We start from the raw sequence: 16,285 nt of genomic DNA on the forward strand, positions 1-16,285 counted from the left end.
CAAAATACACTGGATGCAAACTATATAAAAAGAGACTCGTTTAATTTAGCAAATAAGTATAGTCCAATGCGGGACCATACGTATATATATACCCTCTTACATTTGTAAGAGCTTTTCTGCTCATTTGCTTGAATAATTCATTCATCATCCTCTCATTATATACTAACGCTCAGCGTCTTCTCTATGCTGATGGCTACCCAATCTGAGTCTCTCCCCAAGAAATCAAATCAATGTAGTTCTACGTGTTTCTTCCAATGCAGAGGCCACCATCGCCAGGCTTTTGTGCCTTGTGGAGTGGTTGAATTGCCCTCTTGACGGTGTAGAGTGGTTGTATAGCCAGATTGAAAGTCTAGAGGGAGTGCTTGAGAAGAAGAACCGTCTTTTAGAGGCCACAGCCGTATTAAAAGTTGCTCACACTTTTTATTATGATCTTGGGTTGGGGTGGTGGGGGACCTTTGTTCTCGTTGCAAGAATTTAGCAGAATAGTTACTTGTTGAGTTGTACCATATGATTTTAATATGTTCTTTGCTTTTCTGTTCAAATCAAAATAATACTGTTTCACCAATTCTTAGTCTAGTTTGGAGGATTAATTTCAGCTTATGATTAAAGAAATAAAAAAGAATGATCAAGTAGGTGGTTGATATTGATATCTATCAAATTAATCCCAGAGTTGAAGTTGGTTTGATAATTTATTGAATCAGTAATAAAAATATTGATTTCTTTTATGACTGTCAATTTCTTATCTAAATATTCTGAAATCAAGGGAATCAGCTCTAATCATATGTTGTCAAATTGATTAACAGGCTGCAATTGAATTAGGATGCTTGGGGTTTGAGTGAATAAGGTTTGGTTTATTTTCTGATACCTTATTCAAATAACTTGTGCACTACAAATACCATTTTATTGTTCTGACTTATTATTTTTTCTCTTCGATCTGATACGAAAATGGCTTCTCGTACGTGATTGACCAAAAAAAGGTATTTTTTTCATACAATATTTTTAAAAAAATCTTTGTTATAGAGCATTCCTATAAATGAATCGTGACATTTCTTCTTCTCATCTTTTTTTTTTTTATTGATTTCTTTTATTGTATTTTTATAGTAATCTGGAATAAATTAATTCCTCTCTAAAATGTGCATATGTGTGTTTTTGTTTGTTGTATATATGTGCTTAAATATTTTGGTATATGTTACTTGAAAATATTTAAATATTGTTCTTTAATTTAATTATTCTCAATCACAAATTCCTATCCCATTAAAACTATATTTTCTCATGAGTCATGATATATAAATACTCAGATTTTTTATACACCAAACAAACATCTTTAATTTGTCCCTATCTCTCTCTATATGTCAAATTATATTACTTATAAAATCTATATTTTTTTCATTTTTATCTCTTACTCGTGTTCACCAACATATTGTTACATAATTATTCTTTTCCGGTATAACAGTAAACCAATCTTCAAATACGTATGTGTTTTTGGATATGTTAAATTTACCTATCAACAATAAACCAATAAAACCATTTTTTTAAAGTGATAAAACTATGCTTAAAGCCCAACTTAATCGCCTTATTTTTCACAAAACCCATTGCCAAGTAACAGTCTTAATAATAGTCATAATAACTCCGGAGAATTCTACTATATCCCATCCCGATGTTGAAAATCCAATTGATCTGCAGATTAAGTGAGTAAGGACTATGTTAATCTATTTAAACACAAACTTATTTAATGATCCATTTAACCTGTGGGTTAAAACTAGCTCTCACAGACTATTTTTGTTTTTAATACTATCAATTATTGTTTAATGTTTTTATTAGAATTAGGAAAAAAAAATGAAGACTTAGGAATTTTCTATTTGAATATTAATCCATGCAAAAAGAGGGTCGTTACTCGTTAGTCTGATCCATTATCCATGGTTTGGATATAATAGGTGAACCGTATGCATAATTCATACACCATGCATCCTCAGTATCATAACCAGAGGCGTTCACTCTTGTTCGTCTTTCTTGCGCAACCTTGGCCACCTTCTGAAGGTTGTGAAGCGTTGCAGTGTTTTGGAAATTATAGAGTCTTGGAGCTTCAAGATGCAGAAGAAAGATCTCTTAGTGGGGAGAGCCGCATTAGCACACACTAATAACTCACCATTCACCAACCCAAACATTGTTAAATTATCTATCTATCTATATATATTCCTTACAATATAAAATAACATACCAAATAAATAACATATTTTCTTTCATTTATTCTCAAATATAAGAAAAAAAATATTGTATATTAGTCTCTCAAATATAAATGATTTTTCAAGAGAAAAGGTGTTCAAAAACCATAACAATAAAATATTAGGTTAGCACTACTTCTCTTAAAACATAACAAAAATTTAACTATTTTATCTTATTTAATAATAATATTCTTAAAATGACAATTGTAATGATTTAACGAGACTGAGCAAGTATAATAGTTATTTATTAATTATTTATTTACATCAACAATTTTTATTTATTTCATATTAACTATTAAATTAAGAATATTTCTCACGTGCCATAAGCCCTAACAGTAACATTTTCCTTCTATCCTTTCACTCATGGCATCGCAATCTGAGCTCCTCGCAATTGACGATGAGCAGAACAAGGAGAACCCCCACCATTGCTCCTCGCTTGCTGTATCAGGACGTACATTCCATGGTTCTTATTTCTCTTGATGCTTGCAGCTTGTACAAAAAAACTTGATTTTTCTCCAACTTCATGTATATTTCTAGTTTCTATATCAGATTCTGTGTGTTTTTATTCCTTTTTCGTGCCAGTAAAAAAAAATGATCTTTTGCCTAGTTTGAAGTTTATGGGACAAGTTTAATTTGTTTTAAACAGGAATGATGACACAAAAACTGGGTTCGAAATCAATCGGGGTTAAGGAAACTAATTCTCTCCAGTAACTCAATTTTTTTGTGCAACGTTATGATGGTTGTGAGTTGTGACAATTTAAGATTTTTAATTAAACTCCCAAATCAATTTCGGAAAACATACATATATAAAATAAAATATGAGGACTTAAAACAAAGGGTTTGAATTTCATCCTTTCATAGAACAAATTCAAAATTTGAGATGCCTTAGATATTTTATTCAAGGTACGTACAAATATACGAACATCTTATGAATCAAAACGTTAAATTATGGATAAGGTTTAAGAGGATCTTTATTATTAATTACTAGTCGAAAGAGACACTCTATGCCTCTATCTTTATTTTTAAGAAAAAGAAGGAAAAAAGTAGTGAAATAAAATAGTGATAATAGTTTTTTTTTATGAGAAGTAGTAGTAGATACATTTTGAACGTTTATGAAAAAAAATAAAAAATATTTACACTTAGATAATTATTTTTATTAATAGTTATATTATAAATAACACAAAACAGACAAACAGCCCTATAAAGGCATCAATTCAAACACTAATACCAACTGACTGGAAATACATAACAAATAATGTACAATTATATCATGTTGATAACATATACTCTTTGTTACTTTTTAATTATAGGATTTTTTAAAAAAATATATTTATTTTTTATTTTCAAAATTTAAGATATTATTAATTATTCTTTTTTCAATTATATTCTTATTTTTTATCCAATTTTTAATTAATTTAGACATGTGTATTTACTGTGAAGTAGAAATAAAAAAGAATAAATTAAAAGAAAACCTCGTGACAACTAATATTCATCAATATTAAAAATTATCATAAATCTTACTTGCATAATTGATATTAATAATCTAAAATTAATCCAATAATTAAACATTACTGATCTACAAAATTTCAACGATTAAAAGATTAAAAGGAAAAAATGCTTAGATGCTATGCTCATGCCTTTACTAATGTTCATTGAGAATAACCAACATTCTAGATTCTTGACGTGCCATGACAAAGAAAATAGGTGCACCTTTGTATTCAGCAGGAATGGTTAAGAATTAGGTCAATGAACTCAAAATAAATAAAAGCGCCATACAGTACGAGGAACCACTTGACAAATTATACCCAACTTTGAGATGCATGTAGATACAGGAACTCATCAACACAAGTCTCATTTAATTTTTCACTTTTCATCAGCATAGTCTATGCCGCAGAATGCTTTGATTCGACACTCGGATTCTAAGGCCTTTTTTGTTGCATAGAAACGTAGGTATTCTTAATGATCAAATGGCCTATAACGTCTTGGATGAACTTCATCAACTAGCTCTTCTGGTGTTTGAACCATCTTGCCGCCAAGTGAAAATAGTCCCATGGAGTACCTTTCCTTCTTTGCATTTATAATCATCACTCGGTGCTCACAACAGTGTATCCTATCGTTACTCCAAACCTAAGAAATGAAAAACTAGAGCACAATTCTGTAAATTTATTTGAAAATTTCTCTTGCTGTCAATTTAATGAACTCCTGTCACTTTTATGAAGGTTGGTTTTAATAAACGTACAATGAAAGTCTAGTACAATAAATATTTATTATGTACACACTTATATAGAAAACAACTTATAGACACATTTTAAACTATTTTTATAAATTTTCTCAAATACTTATACAGGTGGTTATAACATAAGTCTAAATAAACCGTAAATAAACTGACACAGGTCAAGGGACCAAGACTAAAGCTAGAATATATATATATATATATATATATATATATATATATATATATATATATATATATAGATAGATAGATAATTCAAAAACATTTTCATTCAGGAACCGTTTTGTACTCTGGTCACATGCACATGTGAAAAATGACCCACCTTAAATGCATCGCTTGCCAGGATCAGAAACATGAAGACCAATATCAATCCACTCTCCATTTTTCAATTTTACTTGCAAACCATTTACATTATTCTGATGCAAAATGGTAAAGAAGGGGAGGTGTCCGTGTGAGCATGCAATCCCAAATTTTTTTCATCTTTCTGCGGCACTCTATATTTGAAGCTCCGGAGCATGTAATTGGTTGATTCGAGAAGGGAATCACAGTGCCTTTTGTCCAAACCATAGCCATCAAACACCATTCTTTTAGTCATATGGTCCAATTCTACCAGCAGCTTTGCATAAAAACTAAGAGTCTCACTACGATCACAACATGAAAAGTTTAAAACAATAGTCAATAACAGCAACATTAGTTTGGACACACGATCATACCATTCGACTCAGTTAAAGAAATATATATGACTAGGAAATAGGAATGTAGATGAAAAATCAAACAACACAACAAAATTAATTTTAGGAAGTACTAGAAATAATCATATCCTGCTGGCCACATTAGTTTGGCGAAGTTTTGAACTCCTTCCATGGTCAATGGACCATTGATCCCTAGGGATTCATATAGAGGGAGATGAGCAAATTGTCCATAATAGCCATGGTAGGGCTTATCACTTATCTTTTGCATTTTTGTTTCCAATGGAAGATCAAATAGTTCTTCCATTAGAGTAAAAACTGAGTTGTAAAGTTTCATAGGAACTTTATCACATAGGGCATAAAAACAACCATGATCCTCTAGGGCATTCCGAATCACTTGGCATGCTGAACCCCACTTTGCTGTACCAGGTTTCAACTCCTCATCAGTGAAGTCCACAACAGGAAACTTGCAAGCTGTTTGGGAACCCATATCATCCTAATAATATTAATTTCCAATCTTTCCACGAGCAACTGCAAACACTATATTTGCACTGTTAATCAGATTTATAGAAGTGCCTCTATGCAGTGGAGTTCATTCTCGAGGCTTAGGTCTTTGCTCTTCTGATTACTTTATAAATCCATCTTAATTTTTATGAAGAAAAGGGTATAGCAGTACTACGTTAAAGTTTTTTATATCCATACACAAGTTATAAGGTGAAAAATTATTTTTGATTAAATAATAACACTAAAGTCACTTTTGATACTACACTCTTATGCTTTGTTTGGACTATAAGTAAAATAAAGAGTGAAAAAAAAAAGTGATAAAATTTAAAGAGAAATAGAGCATAAGAATAAGCTAGAGACGTATTGTTTGAATAAAGAAAAAGAAAAAGAAAAAAAGTGAAAATAATTCTCTACTTATTTAAATAAGTGAAAGTGAGTCAAAATAAAAAAATTGTATAAAAAGTACTTTACTCGTATTAAAAACCTAAATTTAACTTCAAAAAATTTAACATTTTACATATTATTTTTTCTAACATTAAATTATTATATGATTTAATTAATTTTTATTTACCAAAACAATTATTTAATTTTTAAGAAAACTAAAAAAAAATACTCTTTCTTCTATTATGGTGGGGAAGGTTTTTTATATAATCCTAAAAGTAATTTTTTATCCTCGTCTCTTCTTTTTAATAAATAATAAAGAATTAAAATGGTTTTTTTCTATTTTTCCTTTTTTCCATTAAACTAAATAAAGGGTTAACGTTTGTCCATTTACATGTCTCCCTGGCTCTCCCCTCCCCCCCATCTCTCTCTTCAAGCAATAATTCACGTAATTATAAACTTTAATTGAAAATCTCACGTTTAAGTAAGAATTATAGCCTTTTCAATCCAATTAGATAGCATTTAAAATTATAGATATGGAAATCAAAATTATTTATAGACCAAATAAAGGGATTGGAATATTAGTGATGAAAGCAATAATAGGTTAAAGAAGCATAGCATTATTCATTTACTTAAGCTTTGCAACATGTAACATGAACAAAACTCGAAAATTTTATATTGGAGCCAGAAGTTGATAGAAGAGGAATAATATTATATTCCCGAGGTACAAAACAATATACATAAATTAAAACAAACCAGAAAAGGATGTGAAATATGAAATATTATCATGCTCTTGTTGGAAAACAAGCATTTTTCGGAGCATATAGAATTTTTTATGATACCATTCAATCAATCACAAGGGACAAATTAAATAAATACAGACGTAACAAAATATTTCATTTAATTTGTATTTTTGTATAGCTGATAGGGTTACCATGTTATGTGAGCACTTTGTGGGTCTGTGAATGGCTCAAGGACTATAACGGGTTCGCAAGAACAATAAAGAAAAGCCTATGGATAATAATAGTAGCGCTTCTTACGCATATTCGTGTGCATTTACTTAATTAATACTAGTATCGTGTTACACGGCAAAGATTTTCTAGGACATTGTTTACCTATATATTTCCGAAACTTGTTTCCTTCATTCCAACTTGAAGAGATAATCAGGTACAGAAAAGTCTGCATGATTAAATATTATAATAAGGTTAGCTAGGTCTTAAATATAACAAATGAGAAACACTAACAAAATTCATTTTAAAATGCATGTGATGGTAAAAAAATAGTTTCTTTTTTTTATACATCAGAAAAAAAAAAATCCTACTTTTAATGGCAGAGACATTTTCCTAGATTAACTCTTGTGATTTTTTCTCTTTTACATTGAGAGAGTTTTTCTCATTAAAAGTACTTGACGTCATTCTTTTACTCTTGTTCTTTTTGTGATTCTCATTGTCCATTTTAATTAATTACACGGAGAAAAAATTATACTGATATTTTCTATCATCGTGCATATTAATTTGTTTAAGCTCTCCTGTTCTTGATTCCATGCAGTAGACACTTACAGCTAGCAGCTAATTCTTGGAACCGTAGAAAAAGCTAGTAAAACACATGAAGAGAAACATCAAACTTTGTTCAGAAAGATACGAGACAGGACTATGACACATGGTGGTACCACAATTAATCTCTGCGTAATTGTTATAAAAATTAAAATTGTGCTGTCTAATACCATTATCTACTGAAAATAATTGTACGGAAGTTGATTAATTTCTAGGGTGGTCCAGACACAACTTGTACATATGATACCAATATCATGATATGTCAAAGATCCGACAAGAGCATGATTCCCTTTTTCTAAGTTCATTTAATATATTTTACTAAATGGTCCTCCACCAATCAATATTCTTTGATTGTCATGATCTAACCTTTCAATGATTACATACATAATTTAAATATTCAATAACATCAAAGTGTTGCCTTAAGTTTAAATTCATTCATCTAATCGAATATTCCATACATTATAATATAATAATTCAATATAATAGGAACACTATTCATTAGACAATTTTTATTTGTCTAATCGCAGTGTCGTGATTATACTTACTTTTAAGTTCTTACGTTGGGTTGGAAGTTGGAACTCAGAATCATTGGCCTCCAATTAATAATCTTGTTTGGTCAGAACTATGGTTGATGACTTGGTGGAGGTCCAGACTCCAGTAGCTTAGAAGTCTAAATTGGTGGATGTTTTTGAGGTGTGAAAGTTAGTAGTAAATTTCTCACTAAAGATGTCTTTAAAAAAAATTAGAAAAAAAAAAAGACCTAGACTAAAGTCAGTGTCACATGGCCAAAGTTTTAGTATTGATTGTTGTCTTCAATTCACTTGATACAAATTTGGGCTTACTGATGATGCAAGGTGGCTTGGGCTTAGGCCCAATCCTTAACAGATCTTATTTTATCTTTATACAAACAATTTTTATTCTTTTCTAATATAAAAAGTACTTTATTTTCCTATACTATTATTTTAGTTGTACTTTCTTCTGTTTTATAAACTAGTAAAATTTCCGTGCAATTGCATGAGTCACCTTAGGTTTTACAAGTGTTTTAAAACTCGTTGCATGTATAATTAAAACTGGTATTATACGAAACTATTATACATAGAACATTTTTTTTTGTACTTGGCAATGCCATAATTCTTTTTCAAATAAACAAAAACTACAAAAATTGTATTTAATGTTAACATCATCAGATAAAATTATTTTTTGTTGACTTAAAAAATGAAAGGTAAAAATAAATCAGTTTGAACTTGCTCTCTATTGGTTCTTCCTGATTCTTTGATAATCAAATTCTTTAGTTAATAGACTGAATAATTAAGATTTACTAATTTATATCGAATTTCACATGAATTAACTAAAGGCTTTAGACTTTAGTCACAAGCTGTGAGTCTTTTTCAGTTGTTGATTACAGTACAGTTACTCTTGTTATTATTTTTTTATGCCTCAAACATCAAATTATAGGAAATATAAAATAAGCCCAAAAGAGAGCCTGAAGCCGAAGCCGAACTAATTTTATTTGTTGTGCCAACTGATCTGCTTGGTTCAAGTGAAGTGAAGTCGGAAGAATCTTTTTTCTACGTGACTATGCATTCTCAATCGTACCATAGAACCAAAAAAAATGTTTTAATATTATAAATGTCACCTCAATTATATAAAATGTTGCCTCAATTTATTAAAACGTTTCATAGTATCATTACAGTATAGAGCATACCTATTATATATAATGGCTTCAAACCCAGCTTAAATTAAGCATTATCCTCCAACCTTGTAATCAAATTAGAGAAGAAAAAAATTAAGATATGGGTTCAGAAGCCACTCTAAAGCTTCCGGTCATCGACTTCACTAACCTCAAATTGGAAGCCAACAATCCTAATTGGGAGGCAATAAAATCCCAAGTCCACAAGGCACTAGTAGATTATGGTTGCTTTGAAGCAATTTTTGAAAAAGTTCCTTTAGAACTTCGCAAAGCCATATTTGCTGCACTACAAGAGCTCTTTGATCTCCCTCTACAAACAAAGATACTCAATGTGTCTAAGAAGCCTTATCATGGTTATGTTGGGCAATATCCTATGGTCCCACTTTTTGAAAGTATGGGCATTGATGATGCAAATGTCTATGAAAATGTAGAAAGCATGACAAACATCATGTGGCCTCATGGAAACCCAAGTTTTAGGCATGTACCTATTAAAATTTAAAACACAGTTTTTGTAAACTATTCCATTTTTTCTTTTACCTCTTTCTTAACTTGTCTTTTAAATTTTGCAGCAAAACTATACAATCCTTCTCTGAGCAGCTATCAGAGTTGGATCAGATTATCAGGAAGATGATTTTGGAGAGTTTGGGTGTTGAAAAGTACTTGGAGGAGCACATGAACTCAACCAATTATCTTCTCCGGGTTATGAAATACAAAGGCCCTCAAACCAGTGACACAAAGGTTGGCCTCACAACACACTCAGACAAGAACATAGTGACCATATTGTACCAAAATGAAGTGGAGGGTTTAGAGGTGATGACCAAAGATGGAAAATGGATTAGCTACAGGCCTTCCCCTGACAGTTTCGTTGTCATGATTGGTGACTCTCTCCATGTAAATTCTATTCATCACTTGCATTTGAAATCCAATCAGAAATTACAGTTAGCATCACTTTTAAGATAATTCTTGCAAGAGTGAATAAACTTATACTATATAATAATTTATTGTTAGATGATAGTGTAAACTTAGTGCATAGATCATTTGCTGTAAAAATGATTATTATTGAATCATAGTGAAAATTTATTATTGACATGAATTTTGCAGGCATGGTCAAACGGAAGGCTGCATTCACCCTTTCACCGAGTGATGATGAGTGGGAATGAGGCAAGATACTCTGCAGGGCTGTTCTCTATCCCCAAAGGAGGGAACATTATAAAAGCCCCAGAGGAGCTTGTGGATGAGGAACACCCTCTGCTCTTTAAGCCTTTTGATCATGTTGAGTTTCTCAAGTATTATTACACTGAAAAAGGCCAGAGAGATCAATTTGCACTGCGCACTTATTGTGGTGTTTGAGAAGCCATTGTTTGTGATGTACCATAACAATAACAGTGTGGTGTGTTCAAATGTTCCCTAGACAATTTACCTTGGACTTTAATAATATCTCGCTATATGTGTTTGCTGTGAATTTCTCCAATTGAAACTTGAAAGGCAAAGCGTTACATTACATGATTTGGTGATTTTAATCAACCTTTCGAAGTTCTTATTTTGACACAAAATTAAAACTTATTGGGAGCAGTGGTTATTAGATTGGTATCAGAGTATCAGAAAGATGATTTTGGTGCGTACGTAGGGAACAATAATGACTTCTACAATGGTTTCAAAATTTAAGGACCAACCATTCATTTTAGATTTAATTGAGTGATGGCGTGAAGCTTCTTGTACTAAGAAATGATGAGGCGTCATTATTAGCATGTCACCCGAGAACTAGTCTTTTCCTAACCTACTGTAGTATATTGACATAACCCCAATTTCCTTGGCCGGGTTTATTTTCTTACAATTTAATTTAACATAATGATAAAAACGATGGTGATCAACCAACAGTACACTCATGTCATATATATAATGGCAAAAAACACTGTGGTGGTATTTAAAGAGGAGATTTTCAAGCACAACAGTTGGATCAATAACGAAATTAAAGCACATAACACAATATATTTTGTTTCTGTACAATAACACTTTTTATTTTTGTTATTTCAATTAATTTGTTTTTAATTATTTGGTCACACAAGTTTCTCGATTTGCATCAATTTATATCTTAAAATATTAACAATTAATTAATAACAATTTTATATTTAAAATTTGACATTAATTAATTATTAAATAATGATTTATTTTAATTAATAGTCACATGATCATTTTAAAAAGTCATATATTTTTTTCTTTTAATCTTTGACTATTCAAATATGATCTAATAGTTTATATTTATAGTTCTTATGTTTTAATATTCTCTCATATAAAGGACATATCAAATTCTAATTAAAAAAATTAGAACTTAGTCCTTCGATCAAAATTAAAAATAGCAGATTAAGTTATTTGCCATAAGTAATTAATATGTTAAATTTAAAATTAAATCATTCAAATAGTATTCAAATTTAATCTTTAATCTCATAAAAAGTGTTTATAAATAATTAAATCTTTGACCTCGGTTATCTATTATTTTTTAATTTTCATCCAAAGGTTATCATTAAAAATTGGCATTTTCTCATTATAACAAGTTTCTCATTTAGAATTTATAAGGCCATATAAATTATAATATATATCCTCTCAAAAAGAAAAATTAGGGGAACTCCGACAGGAAAGATAAGGGTATAATTATTCAATTAAATAACGTGAAAGTGTAACATGTTACTAACGTCAAGGAGGTAAGTGCAGGTATCTCTTAAAAAGATCCTATGATGGTATAACGTCAAGGAGGTTATATAGTGACGTTGTCTCTTAAAAAGATTCCATGAAACTTTTGCTTAACTAGGAGCCAATCCGTCTGGTAGGTATAATGTATCAGGGAATATTAACAAACCAATATGATTTCGGTATTTGGAGTTATTCTAAATGTAATTAAATAATAGACCTACAATCAAGTGATTAGACACAATTCCATAATGTTAAAGTTTTAGGTCAAATCATTAAGATAATATTAACGTTTGATGTTTAATGAAAATAATTTTTGTTAAATTTTACTTCTCAGTCAATTTTTAAATTAATTAAATCTATTTTTTCTTATAAACTAAAGAGTTAAAAATAATAATAGAAATAATAGACCCACGGAGGTTGAGCCGTCTTCATACCGAAAGATTCGTCTCGATCATATTGATAAGGTTAAGGATAACAATGTAGGGCTAACATACGAAGGATAAAGCAGTCATTTACATATGATTTGAAAAGGATTTTATAGCTCTTATGGCACCGAATAATACTTGTAATCGGTCATAGATTTTCTACTTGTATGGTGGGATCAGAAGAGAGAAAGGATATACAAAAGATAATATATATAGATCTTTCTCATCCTTACATTGTGTTAGGATATTCTTGGTTCCTAACAATGTCACTTTGTACTTAAAAAAAAAAAAAACAATGTCACTTTGGACTTCATATGATTGGGAAATTTGAATGTTAAGTCTGTGTTGAAAAGTTTGATGAAACATCATAATACGAAACTAGCTCATACAATCTGAAGTTGATGTGATTGCGATTGATTTTGATATATTGCCCAACAAACAAGCCTAACGTGGCATTTGACAAAATTTATTTATCGAAGTCCTAATTTGGGTTCATTAGAAAAGAGAAAAATAGTCTTATGTTATAGTTAGTATATCGCATAATGTAACTCAAAATAATTACAAAACATGTCAGTTCAAGTATAGTTCTGAGCTCTTAAAGCATTTTGCCCGTGCTTGAAACACAACACCGCCACAAAAAGAAGGTTGGATTTGGCCCAGGGGAGTCACCAATTATTTGTTTCAAGTTTTAGCTGTCCTTTGCTTTTTGGCACTTCAGTCATTTTCATGATGGAGTCCTTTAAACTACCTTAGCATCAAGTATAAACTAAATCAAGCATCTTGTCTCGTAGGTTCATAATCCTAGCACACCACAAAACTCTTTTTTTCTCAAAAAATTGAAGCAAAAATTTCATTCCAATGCTTTATGCATACAATACATTATACACATTTAAACTTTGAAGAGTGCGTGCTTTAATTTGGTGCTATAGACTCTCATTATTTTGGAGTCTAAAGTGAGTGAAATGTGTCAAGGATACACAAGGATAATAATTCAACATACATCTCTTTACGGTACTCTTCATAGGATATATCATACCTATAATATCATACCAAATTTGTGTGTTTAGCATTTTGTTGTATTAGCATTTAGTTTTGTAATGTGTATGTGTGTATAACTAACACATACTAAAGCAAGGTATTAATGCAAATATGTTCAGACACTCGCTCGAGAAATTCAAACATAGCTTAGGAGTACCGTACCGTTATATATCCTCCTATAGTCAATTAATTGTGGAGCATTTCTTTTTTATCAAGTAACTAGTAGTGGCAATCTAGTTTGTTGAGCTTTTTTATCCCTTTTGTCACTATCAGATGGAATGATTCATTGATCATTTTGACGAAACAATGCACATCACTGTTCCAATAAGTAATTTAGCTTTTATTATCAATAAAATGATATAAATAAAATATGATCAAATATTGTATTTTGTGATAAGAAAAAACAATAAAATATTACATGTTTAGAACTCATTAGTTTTATAACGAACATTTATCCTATATACTCCAGCAAGATCTTCCTTATAACTATACATCAAGAAATAAAAAATTAATTTTACAACATTTTCTTCAAGATTATTAGCTATAATTCCTTTAATCCGAAATTGATCAATAAGAGAAAGAAAACAATGATATATGTGATATATATAGTAAATAAATTTGTCTGCCTTAATTAGCTTCTTCAGAAATCCTATAATAAGTGAGAAAAATAAAAAAAAATAGAAATTTATTAATGTTTTTCATTTTTAGAGGAACTAAAAACATATTTAACCCTTTATTTTTATAAAATTAGAATCAATATACTTATGCAGCTGAAACTGTTTCTCAGCTAACACCATTAATTAAGAAATATATAGAATTAGTTTAGGCAAATAACTCTAAATTTGAAAGGGACAACTCTTAACAAGGTGGTTCTACACATTCTTTTAAAGTAATAAAAATTTCAAAAACCAACCACTAAGATCCACCATACATATACCAAAAGAGGGGGAGGGGGAGACTCTATTATTGAATATTTTATGATTGATCAAATGCATAATTGAGTTTTGCCTGCTACTTTCAGATTCTTATTTACCACTAAAATCCCGGAATGTGGGTAAGGTTGCAAACTCAGTTTCGATAAGGATAAAAATTTGTCTATGACAAAATTGCTTTAGAACATATATATGCTGACATTGAAGAAAAGATGAATCAAATGGGCTCTTCCTAAACTCACACACCCTAAGCACTCAACATAACAACCACCGTTGTCTCTACACTTGAAACTTCATGATTTTGCCACTTTCATTCTTCAACAACCCTTGTAACCCACATACTGACATACATAACATAACACGAGAGTTATAATATTGTTGAACATCTGTACTAGTAAACACTTCCTTTTGTTTCTGGATCACCATATTCTTCCCAAATTTCTGAACCACTTTAACAATTGTACCTTATAATCGAAGGGATATAATTAAGGAGCATGATAGTGCAAACATGCAATGCCTCTTTCATATTATGTATAAATAACCTATTATGTATAAACAAATTAATTAGCTGAATGTAACCACAAAGTTGAACCGTTGTAAAATTAGCTACACAAGTCATGTTTTTAACGGTTGCATGTTAAGTAGAAAAAATGTGATAATTGAATCTTTAGCAATTTAAATAGGTCTTGACGTCTTGTACTGGTAATTTCCAAACACAACAGGTCAATCAAATATACATATTTTTACTCAACATTTTCTTTATTTTTTTTTTTTACTGTCTTTTATCGCTATATTGCCCTTACTTCCTTTCATTGCTTATCATTTTGCTTCCACACAAATCTGATTAATCCTTCAACACCAAGTGCTCTTTGGAATAGTTAAGAAGCAAAGTCACCTTCTTAGCACAAATCATTGTGAACAATTAGCTTAACATTCGACTAAATTTCTACGTGGCAACAATATTGATGTTTTAGTTAAAAAAAAATTCTTAATGTAGAATTTTTCAGACAAATTAAATTTCATTAATGCTGTTTGATATAAATTTAATGAAGAAGTAGGAGAAATATATGACATTTATTTAAAGTCCCTAATTTACATTAGAATTTAAGTGACACTTTCTATTATTATAAAAAAAATTAAACTATCAAGCAATTAAAAACTATTCCTAATCTAATTATTATAAAACCTAACAAATTTATTATATATAATTATTTATTATTAAATGACTATATAAAAAAATTATACTATTAATATATGTATCATTTATTCTATAATTAAGGTAGTATATTATAAAGTAAAGGTTGTAAATGCATGCATCAAGAAAAAAGTTAAGATAACACTTGTGATAAAAGAAAATATGATAGAAATTGATCTTAAATAATTTGAACATATGTGAAGAAGACATAGTAGCTATATACTATAATTTCCAATGATTTTTAATAATCAGTTAAAAAATTTCTTTAATGGAAAAAAGAGTATAATTTTTTGGGTTAATTATGTTGAAAGGCCTTGATAAATGATCAAATTTATTTTGGATTTTAATAAATTTTTTTATTATTTTGAGTCTTCGATATATTAAAAAAAATTATTTTAAGTTTGTATCATCAATTAAGTGATAGAATACCACCTTACAAACTGATCTATCCAATATTATCCGTAATTATGATAATATCACATCATTAATTATTTGACTACACATATTTAAAATAAACATTTAATATATCAGAAACTTAAAATAATAAAAAAAATTATTAGATACTCAAAATAAAATTTGATTATTTATCATGAATTTTAAACTTATTTAAGTCATAATTTTTTATAAGATCGAAACAAATAAATAAAATCTAATATGGTGAAGTAGTCTACGCCCCATCACTTCACTAAGACCTGCCATGTTTTCCAAAGAAAAGCTAAAAATAAGAGGTGTTCA

At 29.7% G+C, this 16,285-nt stretch overlaps 2 protein-coding genes and 1 pseudogene across 2 annotated transcripts; 1 reads left to right on the forward strand and 2 right to left on the reverse strand.

Moving 5' to 3' along the window:
- Positions 1-3,783: 3,783 nt before the first annotated feature.
- On the reverse strand, positions 3,784-5,772 carry LOC114419273 (annotated as a pseudogene).
- LOC114419278 (probable 2-oxoglutarate-dependent dioxygenase AOP1) lies at positions 5,260-5,634 on the reverse strand. The gene has a single exon (XM_028384918.1). The coding sequence runs from the start codon at positions 5,632-5,634 to the stop codon at positions 5,260-5,262; it is 375 nt and encodes a 124-aa protein (XP_028240719.1).
- Positions 5,773-9,312: 3,540 nt separating the features above from the next.
- LOC114418132 (probable 2-oxoglutarate-dependent dioxygenase AOP1) lies at positions 9,313-10,773 on the forward strand. The gene is made up of 3 exons (XM_028383315.1): positions 9,313-9,749; positions 9,842-10,163; positions 10,374-10,773. The coding sequence occupies exons 1-3, from the start codon at positions 9,376-9,378 to the stop codon at positions 10,620-10,622; spliced, it is 945 nt and encodes a 314-aa protein (XP_028239116.1). The 5' UTR covers positions 9,313-9,375; the 3' UTR covers positions 10,623-10,773.
- Positions 10,774-16,285: the final 5,512 nt, after the last annotated feature.

This window comes from Glycine soja, chromosome 7, assembly GCF_004193775.1.
Source record: "Glycine soja cultivar W05 chromosome 7, ASM419377v2, whole genome shotgun sequence".
NCBI classification, from domain to species: Eukaryota; Viridiplantae; Streptophyta; class Magnoliopsida; order Fabales; family Fabaceae; genus Glycine; species Glycine soja.